At 47.5% G+C, this 15,184-nt stretch overlaps 1 protein-coding gene across 2 annotated transcripts in view; it reads right to left on the reverse strand.

Moving 5' to 3' along the window:
• The window catches only part of LOC144767124 (transmembrane protein 176B-like), a 133,918-nt gene that overhangs the window by 94,850 nt on the left and 23,884 nt on the right, over nucleotides 1–15,184 (reverse strand). For both annotated transcript variants that reach the window (XM_078650733.1, XM_078650727.1), the window contains exon 2: nucleotides 5,378–5,575. In XM_078650733.1, the coding sequence (XP_078506859.1) occupies nucleotides 5,378–5,566 (189 nt within the window). In that variant the 5' untranslated portion in view covers nucleotides 5,567–5,575. The remainder of the gene's footprint in view (nucleotides 1–5,377; nucleotides 5,576–15,184) is intronic.

Genomic DNA, 15,184 nt, shown 5'->3' on the forward strand with positions numbered 1-15,184 from the left:
GTGGACTTGTGCTTGCCTTCCACCACCATGGCTTTTGGTATTGGTGTGGACTCGGGGGAGTCCGATGCTCTCTGCTCTGCCTCTAGCTGCCTCTGAGGTGCTACCTTGTGTTTCTGGGCGTTAGTGTCCTGCGTCGTCGATCTCCTCAGCATTTTCATCCTTCTAGCGTCAAGTCCTTAGACGTCCAACCATCTCAGTGTCATCCCTGTAGACCTGTTTCCTTCCTCAGAGTATGCTTCTGTGCCATGGCATAGTGCGCCCTTCTGTGCTTTTCTACAGCTGTGAGTGTTTTCAGCTGGAGTTCAGCACAGTTGCCGCAGTCTCTGTTTGATGGTTCTTTGGTAGGCACAGGTTACGCACCAGGTGGCTGTATCTCTGCGCGAATTTGTGGTGGCAATTAGGGAAGAACGTGAATGGTGTGCGCCCCATGCCCCCCTACATTCTCAGCTGCATGTGGAGGAAAGCCCAGTGAGGTTTATGGGTGAAATCCCAAGGTTTTTGGTGAAATCAGCAATTTTCCTCAGCCTCCTCCAGGTGGAGAAGAAGTCTGGTGTTTTGACCATAAATCTGACTTCTTTCTTCTGCTTGTCTGGGACCTCTCTCCGTTGCATCCAGATCAAGTGGTAGGAAAACAAATCTGAAGATGGCAACCAAAAAACAAGAGCGAGGACTAGAAACAGGGAGAATACCAGACCCAACCAATACATGGAAGACTGATGCACAGCCCCGTTTACCAACCAACAATTGGTGAGGAAAACTATAGGAATGGATGGCGGCAGCTTTATTAGAGCAACCAATGAAGGTGGATTCACATACTGCTAGACATTGTTAATCATATCTAAGAAAATATTATGAGAATGTAAAATGTATCGCTAATAATCATTGCCCTTAGGTTGAACCAATTGAGTGTCTTTGTCTTCAATTATGTTTTTGGTTCACCCTGCAACAGGTTCTAGGCTTTTATTTATTTATTTATTTTAGGCATTTGTTAAGCGCACTGTCACCATTGCAGGCATCCTGGCGCTGACTGGATCACATGAAGGCAAGAAAGTAAGAACACAGGAGCGGGAGTTCTCAGGCGGTAGTTTTAGGGAATAGCCAGGTTTTAATCCTTCTCCTAAATGGGAGAAGTTCGGAGATGAGCCTGATTTCTACTGGGTGTGTATTCCAGAGCTTGGCAGCTGCTACCTCGAAGGATCGACCTCCAGATCTAACTTTCTTAAATCTGGGAACCACTGCTAGCTTGGCCTCAGAGGAGCGAAGCTGCCTAACTGGCGTATACCAGGCGAATTTCAATTGTAGGGAGGCCGGGCCAATTCCATGGAGCGCCCTGAATGCTATACAAAGGGCCTTGAATTGTACTCTTTGTCTCACCGGAAGCCAGTGGAGTTTGCTCAGAGAGGACGACCCGTGTGCTCTTCTAGGGAGCCCTAAGGCTAGTTTAGCCGCTGCAGATTGGACCCTTTGAAGCCTGTCCAGCAAGAACCCAGGGGATCCCAGCAGAAGGGCATTACAATAATCCAGTCTGCTGAGGATGGTACATTTTACCACTTGGGCGCGCGCATGAGAGGGAAGGAGAGGCAGGACTTTCCTCAGGGATCGGAGGATAGCAAAACAGCAAGCCGTAGTCTTTTGTGTGTGCGTCTCCATACTGTGGTCCAGCATGACCCCAAGGTTGCGGACTGATTCCACCGGCCGAACTGTAGTCCCAGATTCAGGGGGCCAGAAGTTATCTGGGAATGGCCATGGAAACTTAGTTCCAGTGCTAAAGCGCACCTCCGTTTTCCCTGCGTTAAACTGGAGGGAGTTGTCCTTTAGCCAGCGAGAGATGTCACGCAAGCAGTTGTGGAAGACCTCTGGCGAAGTAGAGTCCTCTCCCTCCAAGGAGAGGATCATTTGCGTGTCGTCAGCGTAATTGACAATTTTAATATTGAAGCTTTTGATTAGCGTAATCAGTGGTCTGAGGTAAAGGTTGAAAAGGATTGGGCTAATTGCAGAGCCCTGGGGGACCCCATGAGAAATCAAAGTAAAAGCTGACTGAAAAGGAGGGACAGACACCGCCTGCTGCCTATCCTGCAGAAATGAATGGAACCACTGCATTGCTGACCCACTAAGTCCCGCCTCAACCGCTTCAGCAAAATGTTGTGGTTCACAGTGTCAAAGGAGGCAGACATGTCAAGCAGGATCAAGAACGCTGCCTGCCTTCTGTCTGCACGCCTCTGAAGCTCGTCCACGGCGGTGATGAGGGCGGTCTCGGTTCCGTGGGCGGGCCGGAAGCCAAATTGATCAGCATCTAATAGTTGGTGACGTTCCAGATGATTGGAGAGGGTATTACTAACCCAGCGTTCGACAATCTTGGCTGGGAACGGAGCTTCACTCGCTAACCATCAGGTACACCCTATTCACCCCCAGCCAGGCAGGCTGGGGCTGCGAGTGGGTTGTCTTCTTCTTGGGGTAACCCATCCTTTTCTTTTCCAGATGCCATAGCATTTGCCGTCCAAAGCCTGCTATGTTATCGGATGCCGTCCCTTGGGCCAATCCGTGAGATGGGCTCTTTATTCTGAATAGCCTTTTCTGTTTCCCCCCTGCGGCTTATTTTGATCATACCCTTTATTACCCATTGACATGGATCGGGTGGTTGGAAAATGTTGTTGCAGCCAAGTGGAGGACTCTTGTTTACCCAGCAGAGGCGGCAGCCTTTACCCATACTTTACCCATACTTTTTGGGTGTTTGCCAGTGACTGATTGGCCTGCTAGAACCAATCTCATCAGCTAGCCCATCCGTTAACCATGACTTTTTTACCACTCTTCGATCTTGGTGCCCTGGCCCCTCCCCCAACTTCTGACGCCCCTTTAAGCAAATTTCACTGCTGGCTTTGGGCTTCCTTGTGCTCCGTTGTCGTTGGAGCAAGCGGACTTCAGCGGCCATTTTGTGAATTTAGCTCTAGGGCATTCCGCTGGGTTATGGCTCCGGCGCCCTGAGCTGGGCCTTCACTCAACCATCAGCAATATGTTGTTGGCATATAGTGATATAATATCCCATGGTCCTTGGATAATAAACCTTCCTCTCTGTGACTAGATCTGATTACTTGCACCAGAGGTCCATTCACCTGAGCAAATGCCAAGGGTGACCTTTGGAAGTCCTCTTGGTAGAAGATAACAAGAAGGAATTCTGTCATTACTTTTTCTGGCCTGTGTAGGTTTAATCTTATAGATCACTGGATAATAAATGTAATATTGAACTGTCCTTGAGTTACTTTAATTTTGAATTTCGCTGAAATTTTACTTAGCACACATTTACTCCTAAATGTAACCTATTCATTTATTATACAATTATTTGTTTTTGTGCTTTATAGGCATATTTACAAGAACACTAGAAACTGGTACTCTTAAGTCTATCGTTTTTAAAAACAAGCAATTGCTCTACTTGCTTTTCCACAGATGGACTGATTTTATGTTTCTGGTGCATTTTGGCAGGCCACATGTCTGTATAGCCTTGCTGTGGAATACTTTCCTGAATGGGTTTTATAAAGCAGGCGGATAAAGTTTCTGCAGCTTCTAACGTCATTGATCACCTGATTTAGGGTGAATATTACACCATGGTTCATGAGTTTTGCAGAGAGAATGTGTATCAGAGACGCTTCAGCATTGTGAAGAGTCTGCTATATACAGGAAGTCATATTGGTTACTCTGAATTTCTACAAAATCAAGAATAACCAAGGGGCATATTAACAACGGCCAGCGATAATGATCGCTGGCCGTGCTTAGCGATAATTATATTATCGCAAGCTATATCTGGAATGTATCGCCCTGGTAGCCCGTTATTAACAACCCGTTACTCCAGGGTGATACAAATTCCAGAGAAAGCGAGGTTATCTTCCTTTTGCAGGGAACATCGCTGGTTTTCCAGCGATGTGCCATGAAAAAGGGCAATAACCTTGCTGATACGACCCACAGGGTTGTATAAGCATAATCCATCCCCTATGTCACGGATAGGTAAGTCTGCATTTTAGCGAATGTATGACGTTACAACGCATACATTCACAACGCATACCATCACAACACAACTTTTACAACGCAACATCCATTACAACGCATGCTTTTACAACGCATGCCATTACATCCCAGATGCTATTACAATGCATACCATTACAACGTAAGTATAGGTAAGTATTTAATTTTATTAATATTAATTTAATTTTAATATAATTAAAAAAATGTTTATTAATTTATTTAAAATAATTTTTATTTTTTTAATATATTTTATTTTTCTATTCTAACTCCTGGGGGGTGTAATAGTAGGGTAAGTGTTTGATGGTGTAGGGGTTAAAATTACTATTCTTACTCCAGGGGGGTGTAATAGTAGGGTAAGTGTTGGATAGTGTAGGGGTTAAAAGCACTATTCTAACTCCAGGGGGGTGTAATAGTAGGGTAAGTTTTGGATTGAGTAGGGGTTATATTATAATTATTCTAAGTACATTTATTTAAATGTATAATTACATTTAATTAAAATATTAAAATTAATTCAAGTAAATTAATTTATATTTAAAATAAAAAAATGAAATTAATTTTAAAAACAAATAAAGTAATTAAATTAATGTAAGAAAATTAAATTAAAATTATATTATTATTTTTTAAATTATATAATTACCTATACCTACGTTGTAATGGCACGCTTTGTAAAAGCATCTGTGTTGTAATGGCATGCGTTGTAATAGCATGCGTTGTAATGGATGTTGCGTTGTAAAGGTTTTGTTGTAATGGTAGTGCGTTGTGAAAGTTGTGTTGTGATGGTTGTTTCCCTATTTTAGCAGATGTTAGTTTTTGGAGAAAACAGCTGTTTTCTCCAAAAACTAACGTGTGCTAAAATGCTGGGGCAGCCTTGTAAATATCGCGATGTGAACATCAGCGATATTTGCAAGGTTGTCCATCCGAGGTACGCCCAGTGACGCCCACTTTGCATCTCATTGGAGATGCAAAGGGAGGCGTTGGGGAAAAAGGGTGCTAACATGCGATTATGCATGTTAACACTCTCTTGTAAATAGGGTGATAGTTTTATCGCCGATTTGTTGGCTTTTTAAACCAAAAAAGCAGAGATAAAGCCCTTGTAAATATGCCCCCAAGTGTGCACCTCATTCACTGATGAAAGCAAAATCATTGGTAGCCTGTTAAGCAGCATCGCACAGGTTCTCACAGGTTAATAGTCCATAGATTTTGCAATGGAAGTTTCAGAGTGTCACATGACTACCACATAACAAAAACAATTAAATACAATTGCAAATTCCATTTCTCTGCTGAGACGTGTCCTTTATCCACCTATCCTGGGTGGCTGAACTTCGCAACAATGCTTGTTTATTCCACCTATTGTAATACATACCCCCAACACCTTCTGCTCCCCTATGTGCGTCCTTGCGGTGGTCGTACACCCCCTCTTCCACTGAGACTTGAAAATGTCGCGGAGGACGGTGAGTCCAGAGGGCTGGTTGACGTTGATGTTGAGTACTGTCGGCTTCGAGGCGTCGGTGGCCACCGCGACCCCATTCACTCGCACGACACTGGAAGACATGGCGTCCACCTAGAAGGATAAAGGAGTGTATGGTGGTTAAGACAAGCCTGGAGAACATTGAACCAGTCAAGTTTAGGAATGAACAGCTGGAAGGCAGACGGTGACCACTCAGACCATGGTGAGAAGCACAGTGAAGCGATCGAGTCGAGACCCAGTACAACATTTTAAAAACATGACGGCCAACTAGAACATGGATGGACCTGGTGTGGATTTAACCAGGTGAAATCTAAAGAAAGAGCTGTGCAGGGCTGACATGGCCGGGCAGTCAGTATATTATCAATTACTTGTTCTTCTACTTAGACTACATTGGTCAGTGAGGGCGCGATTCACAGAATGAACTTAAGATTCAATCCTAAACTTACTATTATTTTTGTATTCACAGAATGAACTTACTACTTTTGGTATTCACAGAAGTTAGGATTTTGTCTTAAGTTTGTCTTAAAACAAACTTAAGACAGACTTAAGACAGACTTAAGACAAAATCCTAACTTCTGTGAATACCAAAAGTAGTAAGTTCATTCTGTGAATGCCAAAAGTAGTAAGTGCATTCTGTGAATACCGAAATAGTAATAAGTTTAGGATTGAGTCTTAAATTCATTCTGTGAATCGGGCCCTGACATCTTTCAAACGCCTTTTTCTCTCTCTGGGGTTATCCAAGTCCTTTTGATGTTAGTAAATTATGTGTATAATATCCTTATATATAGGGGCTTTGAGCCAGCCTCTTCTTTCTTTGGACTGTTGTAATGTAATTCACATTTTTTTGCTTCTCCCCTACACAGCACACAACATGGGGTCAGTGGTTCAGCCAACTTAATGGATTGGCAGCCTTGAACCTCAGTTACGTCATTCTGCCCCTTCATGGGGTGCAAGTCCGCACACAACGTAGTTCCCTTAAGTGCCAGGGACCACTGTGGCAATGTGTACTCCTTGAGACCAAAATTATTTTTGCTTTAGACAATTTTTTTTTAGACATGAGGGCACAATAGCTTTAAAAAAAAGTTTTTCCGTGGGATAGGGGAGGGTGGGATGCGTTAATCTGCACAGTGTACTTTCTGGTCCTAATGAAGCGAGATGTGTGTGTGTGGCCTCAGACGCTCGGGCCGTTTAATTTTCTGTCTACGAATGGAGGTTGAAACCTCCGAATCAGGTCTGCAGAGGGCATTGATGCGTGTTGTGAGCTGGAATGTAAGGGGGATGCTGGACAGGATAAAGAGAGGGGCAGTCCTGCGACAGGGGAAGAGAGACGGGGCTGATGTGTTACTGTTGCAAGAGACTCACCTTATGGGTTCCAAGACCCTTAGTTTACAGCGATATGGCTTTCAGCAGGTGTTTCATGCTGGGTTTGTGAGGGGATCTCGAGGGGTAGCCATCCTGGTGCATCGCAGGTTGTCCTATACTCATGAGACTCAGTGGGTCGATACACAGGGCAGATATGTATTCGTTCAGGGCAAGATAGGCACTGAGCCTATAGTCTTCGGGAGTGTCTACGCCCCGCCTCCGCTACAGGGTGCCCTTATAGAAAAATTGTTTGGTGTGTGGGCCGAGATACCAGATGTTATGGCAGTGATAGGCGGGGACTGGAATGATGTGATGAATGCACGGATGGATCGCCACAGGCTGGGGGTGAGGTGCCATCGGATACACCTACTAAACTAAATGGCATGGTGAGAGGGATGGGGTGGGTGGACACATGGCGACACCAACACACCCAACATCGTGAATACACATATGTCTCAGCAGTACATAAGTCCTTCTCTAGAATTGATTACTTATTTGTCCCCCATGCCTGGGTTGGGAGGGTGGATGTCACGACTATACAGCCACGCGGCCTATCGGACCACTCCCCGGTGGTGGTAGACCTACTTCTCGATAGGAGGCGGCAGCCGTTCAGATGGCGCCGCTCCACGTGGCACTTGCAACAAGAAAACTATCAGTCCCACATGAGGGAGGCTATTGCCCACTACTGGAGTGATAATGATAACTCTGATACAGATGACACGACCCTCTGGGAGGCACTGAAGCCCACGCTTCGCGGGGTGGAAATTGCTTGGTGTGCGGCTGCCCGCAAGACACGTAGGGAAGACATAGTGAGAGCGGCAGACCGAGTCAGTGACCAAGAAAAAAGATGCCTCCTCACCCCCTGACGGGGGTGAGGAGGATGTAGGACAACTTCTGCTGACGCAACAGTCGTACGTCTACTTGCTGTTAGATGAGGCTCGACAGCTGTGGTTAGCGACTCAGAGTAGGATCTACCAGTGGGGCGACAAATCCAGCTCAATGCTGTACAGGCTCTACCAGAGCACTTTTCACGCGCAGTCCCTACCGTGCCTCCGAGATGAGACGGGAACGCCCATGACGGCCCCGACGGACCTAGCAGCCAGCTTTGCACGGTATTATGAGGCCCAGTACGCCCCCAGGAACTCCCCTCGGCAGAAGACATTGACAAATTCCTGGCTGATCTCCCGCCACAGTCAATTTCGGATGAAGGGCGGGCTCGCCTTGAGCTCCCTTTGTCGGCGGAAGAGCTGGATACAGCCCTCGGGTGAATTAAAAGTGGGCAAGTCCCCCGGACCCAACGGTTTCCCTTGCGAATTTTTCAAGAAATTTCACCTCCAATTAGGTACGTACTATGGCAGGGCATTAGAGGCAGCCAGGGAGTGTGGCCGACTCCCAAGGGACTGGCGACACGCTGAAATAGTGGTCTTTTGCAAACCAGGGAGGCCCCCAGACCAACCCGAGTCCTATAGGCCAATATCATTATTGAATACCGAAGCGAAAATATTGGCGAAAGCGCTGGCCAATCGCCTCCTCCAATACATTACCGATCTTGTCCACCCGGACCAAGCCGGATTTATGCCCCATAGAGCAACAAGACACAATATTAGGCGCGCGCAGGTGGCGGTGGAGGCAGCCCGGGCGGCAGGGATTCCTGCGGCTCTTCTACTGGCCGATATAGATAGGGCCTTCGACTCGGTAAGTTGGGTCTACCTCCGTGCGCTTCTGTCCCGCCTGAATCTGGGGCCCCGCTTCTTATCTTACCTACAGCTATTATACACAGATCTCACGGCATCAGTAAGAGTGGCTCGGGCAGTGTCTGATTCCTTCTCCATAGGTCGGGGCACCAGGCAAGGATGCCCCCTATCGCCATATCTATTTGCCCTGGCTATGGAACCGCTGGCGGCGTGGGTCCGAATGGACGCACAGATGCGGGGCATCGAGTGGAGAGCGGGACCCTCTGATAGAATTGCACTCTATGCTGACGATGTCCTATTTTTTCTCACGGATCTGAACAGATCGGGGCCGCGGGTCCTTGACATCATGCGAATCTTTGGGGAAGTGTCGGGCCTCCACCTGAACATGCGTAAGTCAGTGCTGTGGGTACTGGGGGAACGCCGTGGCCTGGGGTCCTGGGCGGCGGCATTGCAGGAAGCGACGGGAGGCTTCAAATTCCTGGGGTGTTCGTTACAGATTTGCATGGGGTCTCCTGGACGCGCAATGTTGTGCCCGTGTGGGAGCGTATCCGATCAGACATGACTACATGGTCCCGCATGCCCCTGAACGTGTATGGCCGTTCGGCCATATTCAAAATGGTGGCCCTCCCGCGTCTCTTATACCAATTACAAAACCACCCATACCCTATTTCACCCCAGTGGTTCAAGCAGGTAAATTCGGCACTCGGTAACTTTCTCTGGGCCGGGGGAGTGGCGAGAGTGGCACTCCGCACATGTTTCCTTTCCACATATTGTGGTGGCCTAGCAACGTCAGACATCCTGTCCTATTATCAAGCTTCTCACCTATTGATACTGAATGAATGGTGGTATGGGGATCGAGGTGATCCAGCCTATGCCCTGGAGAGGTACCTGATGGACCCTGACTCACTACACGTCATACTGTATTCGGCTGTTAAGAGGAGGAGGCTCCCAGTGGTCACTCAAATAGTATTTCAAATATGGCGCGGAGCACTCTGCCGCATGGGGTGGTGGAATAGGCTAACGAGGGAAACCCCATTGTGGCAGAATGGGCAACTGCCGGCATTGATGTCCCTACAGGGGTTCCGTGGCTGGGACGGGATTGGTATCTCGGCCATAGGCCACGTCGTCAAGGGCACGACCCTTAAGTCGTTCCAGGAGATACAAGAAGAGTATGACATGCCCCGGACCCAGTTCTTTAGGTATTTGCAGTTCCGCCATGCTATCACACCCGCCCTGAGGGACCTGGACTCTTTGCCCGAGTTTAGCCCCCTGGAAGCTAAGGTATTCATGGGGGAACTGGAAAGTAAAAAGATATCATCTATCTATCAAACACTAGTTACACATTGTTCAACTTCCCTAGACACTCTACGGGCTAAGTGGGAGAATGATCTGGGTGCATTTGAGGAGGAAGACTGGAGAGAGGCGCTTGAGGCTCCAAGAGGAGCGGCCATTGTGGTACGCCTGCGATTAATTCAGTTCAAATATTTACATAGGGCCTACTATACCAGGGAACGACTGTGGAGGGCGGACATGATTGCGTCCCCTGATTGTTAGAGATGTGGCAGAGAGATGGGCACCTTTCTACATACAGTGTGGGCATGCGATGGACTACGGAGGTTTTGGTCGGGAGTGTGGGACTGCTTGTCGGAGGTGTTGGGCTGGGAACTTCCCCGCACGCCACAATTGGGTCTCCTCCATATACTGGAACAGGTGGGGGGAAAATATCTATAAACGCCACTTGCTGTTGTTGGGCCTCACGGTGGCTAAGAGAGACGTGGCCCGCGCCTGGAAAGACCCCAGGGCCCCCCTGTTAGGAGTGTGGAAAAGGGGACTAGACTTCTATATGGGACTGGAGCGCCCGATCTTCGAGGCCAGGGGCTGCCCCCGGAAACATTATAAGATTTGGAAGCGGTGGGCGGATTATAGAGGATTGTGGCTGGAACTGCCGACTCATGATGAACCTGAGGACCGACATTTGGACATTGAACCCGGGTGATGAGGAGTACACACTAAATGTTTCTTGCTATGCCTTTTATTTACGGACTGTCTAGTAGCTGTGCAGGGGGTGGGAGGGGGGGCTTTGGGTGGGGGGAGTGGGGGGGAGAGGGGAGGGGGGACGTAGGGCAGTTACTTTCACTTAAACGGTTGTTTGAATTGCCTGCAATGTAATTATTACTTTCATGCTCACAGCTCCTCCGGTTTCCGGGGCGCTGTCCATACCATGTACCTTTTCAACAGCACAATAAAATTTTGTTCTGAAAAAAAAAGAAGTTTTTCTAAAAACTGATTAAAAAAAACACTGACGAAGCATAAATGGTGGTGGTCAATGCCAAACCGGTTGGATTTGCCAATGCCAACTTGACGTGCCATTAAAACATGACATGGATACTGACTATCCATGTCAGAGTCTCACGCGAACCCTGCCACGGCATGAAGACAGCCTTCCTTCATTAATGTTAAATGTTGGTTCTTTCTCTATCAACTCCCAACTCCGTTCCACCTCCCTTAGCGCCAGTCAATGTGATGGAGAAAGCCAGAAACACAAAGCAGTCGCTAACGTCGCTATCGCCTATTAGCAAGGCAGGCGTAGTGATGGAAATATTCGCTCTAAGCGTGAATATCTCCAAAAACTAATGCCTGCTCAGACCAGGGCTTAGCTATTATATCCAATGGGAGCTGTATATCATGGCTAAGTCCTCATTAGCGATAATGCGTGAATATCACTGGATTACCAGCGATATTCATGCATTTCGCCGCTAACGCTGGATATTTTATCGCTTTAGAGATAAACGTTGCAAATAGCACATTATCTCTGCGATAATATCCGGCGATGCTTGGCGTTAAAAAAATACTCGCTAAGCCCATTTAGCGATAAATATCGCTAGTTGTTGGTAATATGCCCCAATGTTATTGGACAGCGAACGAGGGCATGAAGCCCAAGGCTGGAGATGGACACCGGGCAGCATAGGAAGGAGTGGGAACAGCTCAAGGACGGAGGGTCAGGGTTGCACAGTATAACTTCATTGTAGTTTTCTAACCACAGACGCCAGATTTCTAGAGAAGATATCCACCTGGTCTCTCAGCCGCAAAGTCACATTTCTTCATTGCTAAATGGGAAATTTGGGAAATTTTACTCAACTCCATTTGTTTTTATACTTCCAGGTAATTTCCAGTTCTTGTGGAACTACATCCCTCCATATTGGATTGTAGCACCAGGGCCGGCGCTAGGCATGAGCAGTGTGGGCAGCTGCCCAGGGCCTCGCACTCAGCTAAAAACAGGGGGCCCCACTTGACTGCGAACGGCCACACTTTCACAGTTAGCCCACCTACAACTTCAGGGTCACCTGCCCCACACAATCACATTACAAATGGGCGATGTCTGGACCTTTCTGTTCTGGGTGTGATGGCAATCCTAGGGGTGCAGGGGTGGCGGGAGGGACACACAGAGTGAGGAAGGCACAGCAGCCGGGCCAACAATTATCTTGGCTCACAGTATAAGGGGCGAGGCAACACCTCTGTGTAAGTACTGGCCATTGCCTTTCTGCATATAGTTTCTAGGGGACTGAAGGCTGCTTTGTTTTCAGGCCCAGCCAGACACAGGTAAGGAGAGGTGGGAGCAGCCAGATCAACTGGCTTTAGTTAACTTCTGCATCACTCATTTTTTTGATGGGAAAGTGCATTTTAAATTAATGTAGAACTGCTGTGGTAGGGCAGTGTTTTACGAAATGGTTACTGCTTGGAGGCTCACGGAAGGGGGGCCCCCTTTTTACTGGGCCTCTAAGCACTATAGCAAGCTACAAGGCCCAGGTGTGGGGCCCCCTTCCCTTAGCCTTGTAACTATTACTCCCTCTTTCGTATGTTTATTCCCCCAAAAAGAAAAACACTTTTGTCGGAGAAGTCGTCTTTTTTTGGGACATTTTTCACTCCCAAAGTGCTCCCTCCGGAGGGAGAGAAATAAAAGGTTAAAATTGTGGAAAATAACTAAAGCAAGACAGAGTGGGTCGAAAAGGGGCGAGATTGATTTTATTCAAACCCAAAACACATTAGCGCCACTTTACAGAGTTTGCAAGTGAAGCGCTACTTTTGTTTTCATGTCTTTCTATGAACAGCACTGTTTTCCCCGGGTGGGGAAGTGCACCATTCCTGGATGTACTGCAATACCTGTTTGATGGGTGGATTGGAAAACAAAATGCATACCGGGGCTCTGTATTCACAAATGTGGTCTTGTCATTTTAAACCATACAGATTATGGGGCCGATTATGATGGCGGACGGACCTGAGTCCGTCCGCCACCATAGAGAAGGAGGGACCGTCCGCAGGGGCAGCGGCGGTCCCTCCGTGCAAATTAGGATGTGACCGCCACCCTGGCGGTCACATCCTGTATTTTTATCATTGCGGCGGGTGCTGCTTGAAGCAGCACCCGCCGCAATGATAAAAACAGTAAGTTGTGCATTTGCATGCACAAAGCGGCAGGCACCTCGCGGTGCCTGCCGCTTTGTGCAGGCAAATGCAGGGGGGTACCATAGGTACCCCCCATGTGCACCCCCCTTCACCCCTGGGGGCCCGCAACGGGCCCCCAAACACAAATCCGTATGCCTTTACACGGCGGAAATGCCGCTGTGTAAAGGCATCTTTCCGCAGTCATCCTAATATGGCTGGCGGTGTCTGATAGACACCGCCAGCCATGTTAATGCTTTTCCGCCGCGGGCGGATTCCGCCCGCGGCGGAAAAGCGGCGGACAGATAGTAAGACCCACCAGCCATCCTAATATGGCGGTGGGTCTTGCAAGGCTCCCCGGCGGATTTCCCGCACCCTCCAGGCCGGCGGTGGATGCGGGAAATCCGCAATCATAATCGGCCCCTAAGTTTTGTAAGGATATAAGCAAAGGACATTGAAACTGGTCCCTTTCGGCACTGTAGTCATGTCCTTAACTTTTCATGCAAAAGCACTCACTGATTTCTAAATAATAAGTGCAGAAGCGTTAAGGTAACCAATTTGTTCCTTCTCACATTCAACATGCTTTACGTAATCTTGCATTCCCTATGAGTGTTTGCTTTTTCCAGGATGTTGTGACTTTTTTTTTTAGGCAGACTATTTTATTTATTTATTTATTCATTTATGTGATTTTATATAGCGCGGACTTTACCCGAAGGTGTAAGAGCGCTTCACAAAGTATAGTCTATTATAATCTAGTATTAGTCTAGTCTAGTGCGTAATTTGAATTGAGTCGCATCCTGGTATTTATAGCGGGGCACAATTGGGTTGTAGTTGAAGGCAGTGCGAGTTTCTCTCAGTGGGGCAGTATGGTGTTCATTGTGGAAGGATGTGGCACTATGGCCAGAGCTGCTGACTGGGGAAATGGGGAACCAGGTTCAGCCTTCATAACCAGACCACTCTCCTGAGGGAGCACATTCTCGTGCTACACCTTAGAAGGCCCTGCTAGACCTTAGAAGCCATTGTGTCTTAGAAGCAGTAAGTGGACCCTACCGGTGGCAAGTGCAGGTTAACCTTGAAGGCCTGTCCAGCACAATCCCTATTGAAGCTCACCTCAAGTCTTTTGGGAAGGCCTATGAAGCAGCACACCCTAGTGTCTCTGTCATTGAGGTCATAGGACCCTTGAGCAGGGCGGCTCTAGGGCAGTTTGACCGGCGGGATCGCACCGGGTGCTGACTTTAGGTGGGGGTGTCATGTTTGCAAGTATATTATGGTTTTAAAAGCGTTGCTACTTCCTTCCTGGCCTCCAGCAAATTTCGACAACAATGAAAATGTCATGATAACTCCAGTGATTAATGTTCTTCCTAGAGAGAGATGGAGTTTTGTCAAGTGGAAGTTTTGACTCGTGGAAAGGTAGTGCAGAGGGTTAATGTGCCTGCTGCAAAGAACATGTACTATGCAGATCACAAAGTGTACATAATGAAAATCGGTTTGTGGGTTACTGCTTCTGTCAGTGAGGTCCTTTTGTTACTTAGAGTTTATAAGTCAAAATTCTAGCAAAACACAGTGAGCTATTAACTATCATGTAAGAGCTGCATACAAACTGCAAGGTATAAATTAGAGGGTTATGTTTTTCCCCCAGTCTTTGGTTATCTTAATGTTGCAAAAAGGGTTCATTTGGATAGAATTAAATTCTGGTTATTAACCCCTTCACAGCGGGGGTAATTCCCCGGCTATGCTGGGGGGCGCGCACAGCGCCCCGGTGCTCGTGACGTGCTTAGCTCGTCACGCATCACGGTGGCGCTGTGCTCATGACGAGCTGAGATCGTCATGACCGCGCCTGTTTTTAAGAACATTCAGCACAGCGGGGGAATTAGCCCCGCGTGCGAGAGTTCCACAGCTCATGACGAGCTGAGCTCGTCATGAGCAGCGGTGTGGTTAAAGAGAACCCCCAATATCGTTCTAAATTCAAAGTTTGCGTTTCTCCAGACCAATCACTAATAAACTATAATGCCTACTAGTATGGTTGTCATGTGACTCCTACACCTTGTAGTCCTTTGTCTTATGTAATATTTCCTATACAGTGATTTACACACATGATAGATTGTCTCTGTATAATGTGTGTGATATAAAATTCTCTGACACCCTACACTGGTATCAGTGGCTCTGTAAATCAAGTTAAATGCATCTGAGCGAGAATGTGGTTATCAAG

Source organism: Lissotriton helveticus, chromosome 1_1, assembly GCF_964261635.1.
Source record: "Lissotriton helveticus chromosome 1_1, aLisHel1.1, whole genome shotgun sequence".
Taxonomy (NCBI): Eukaryota; Metazoa; Chordata; class Amphibia; order Caudata; family Salamandridae; genus Lissotriton; species Lissotriton helveticus.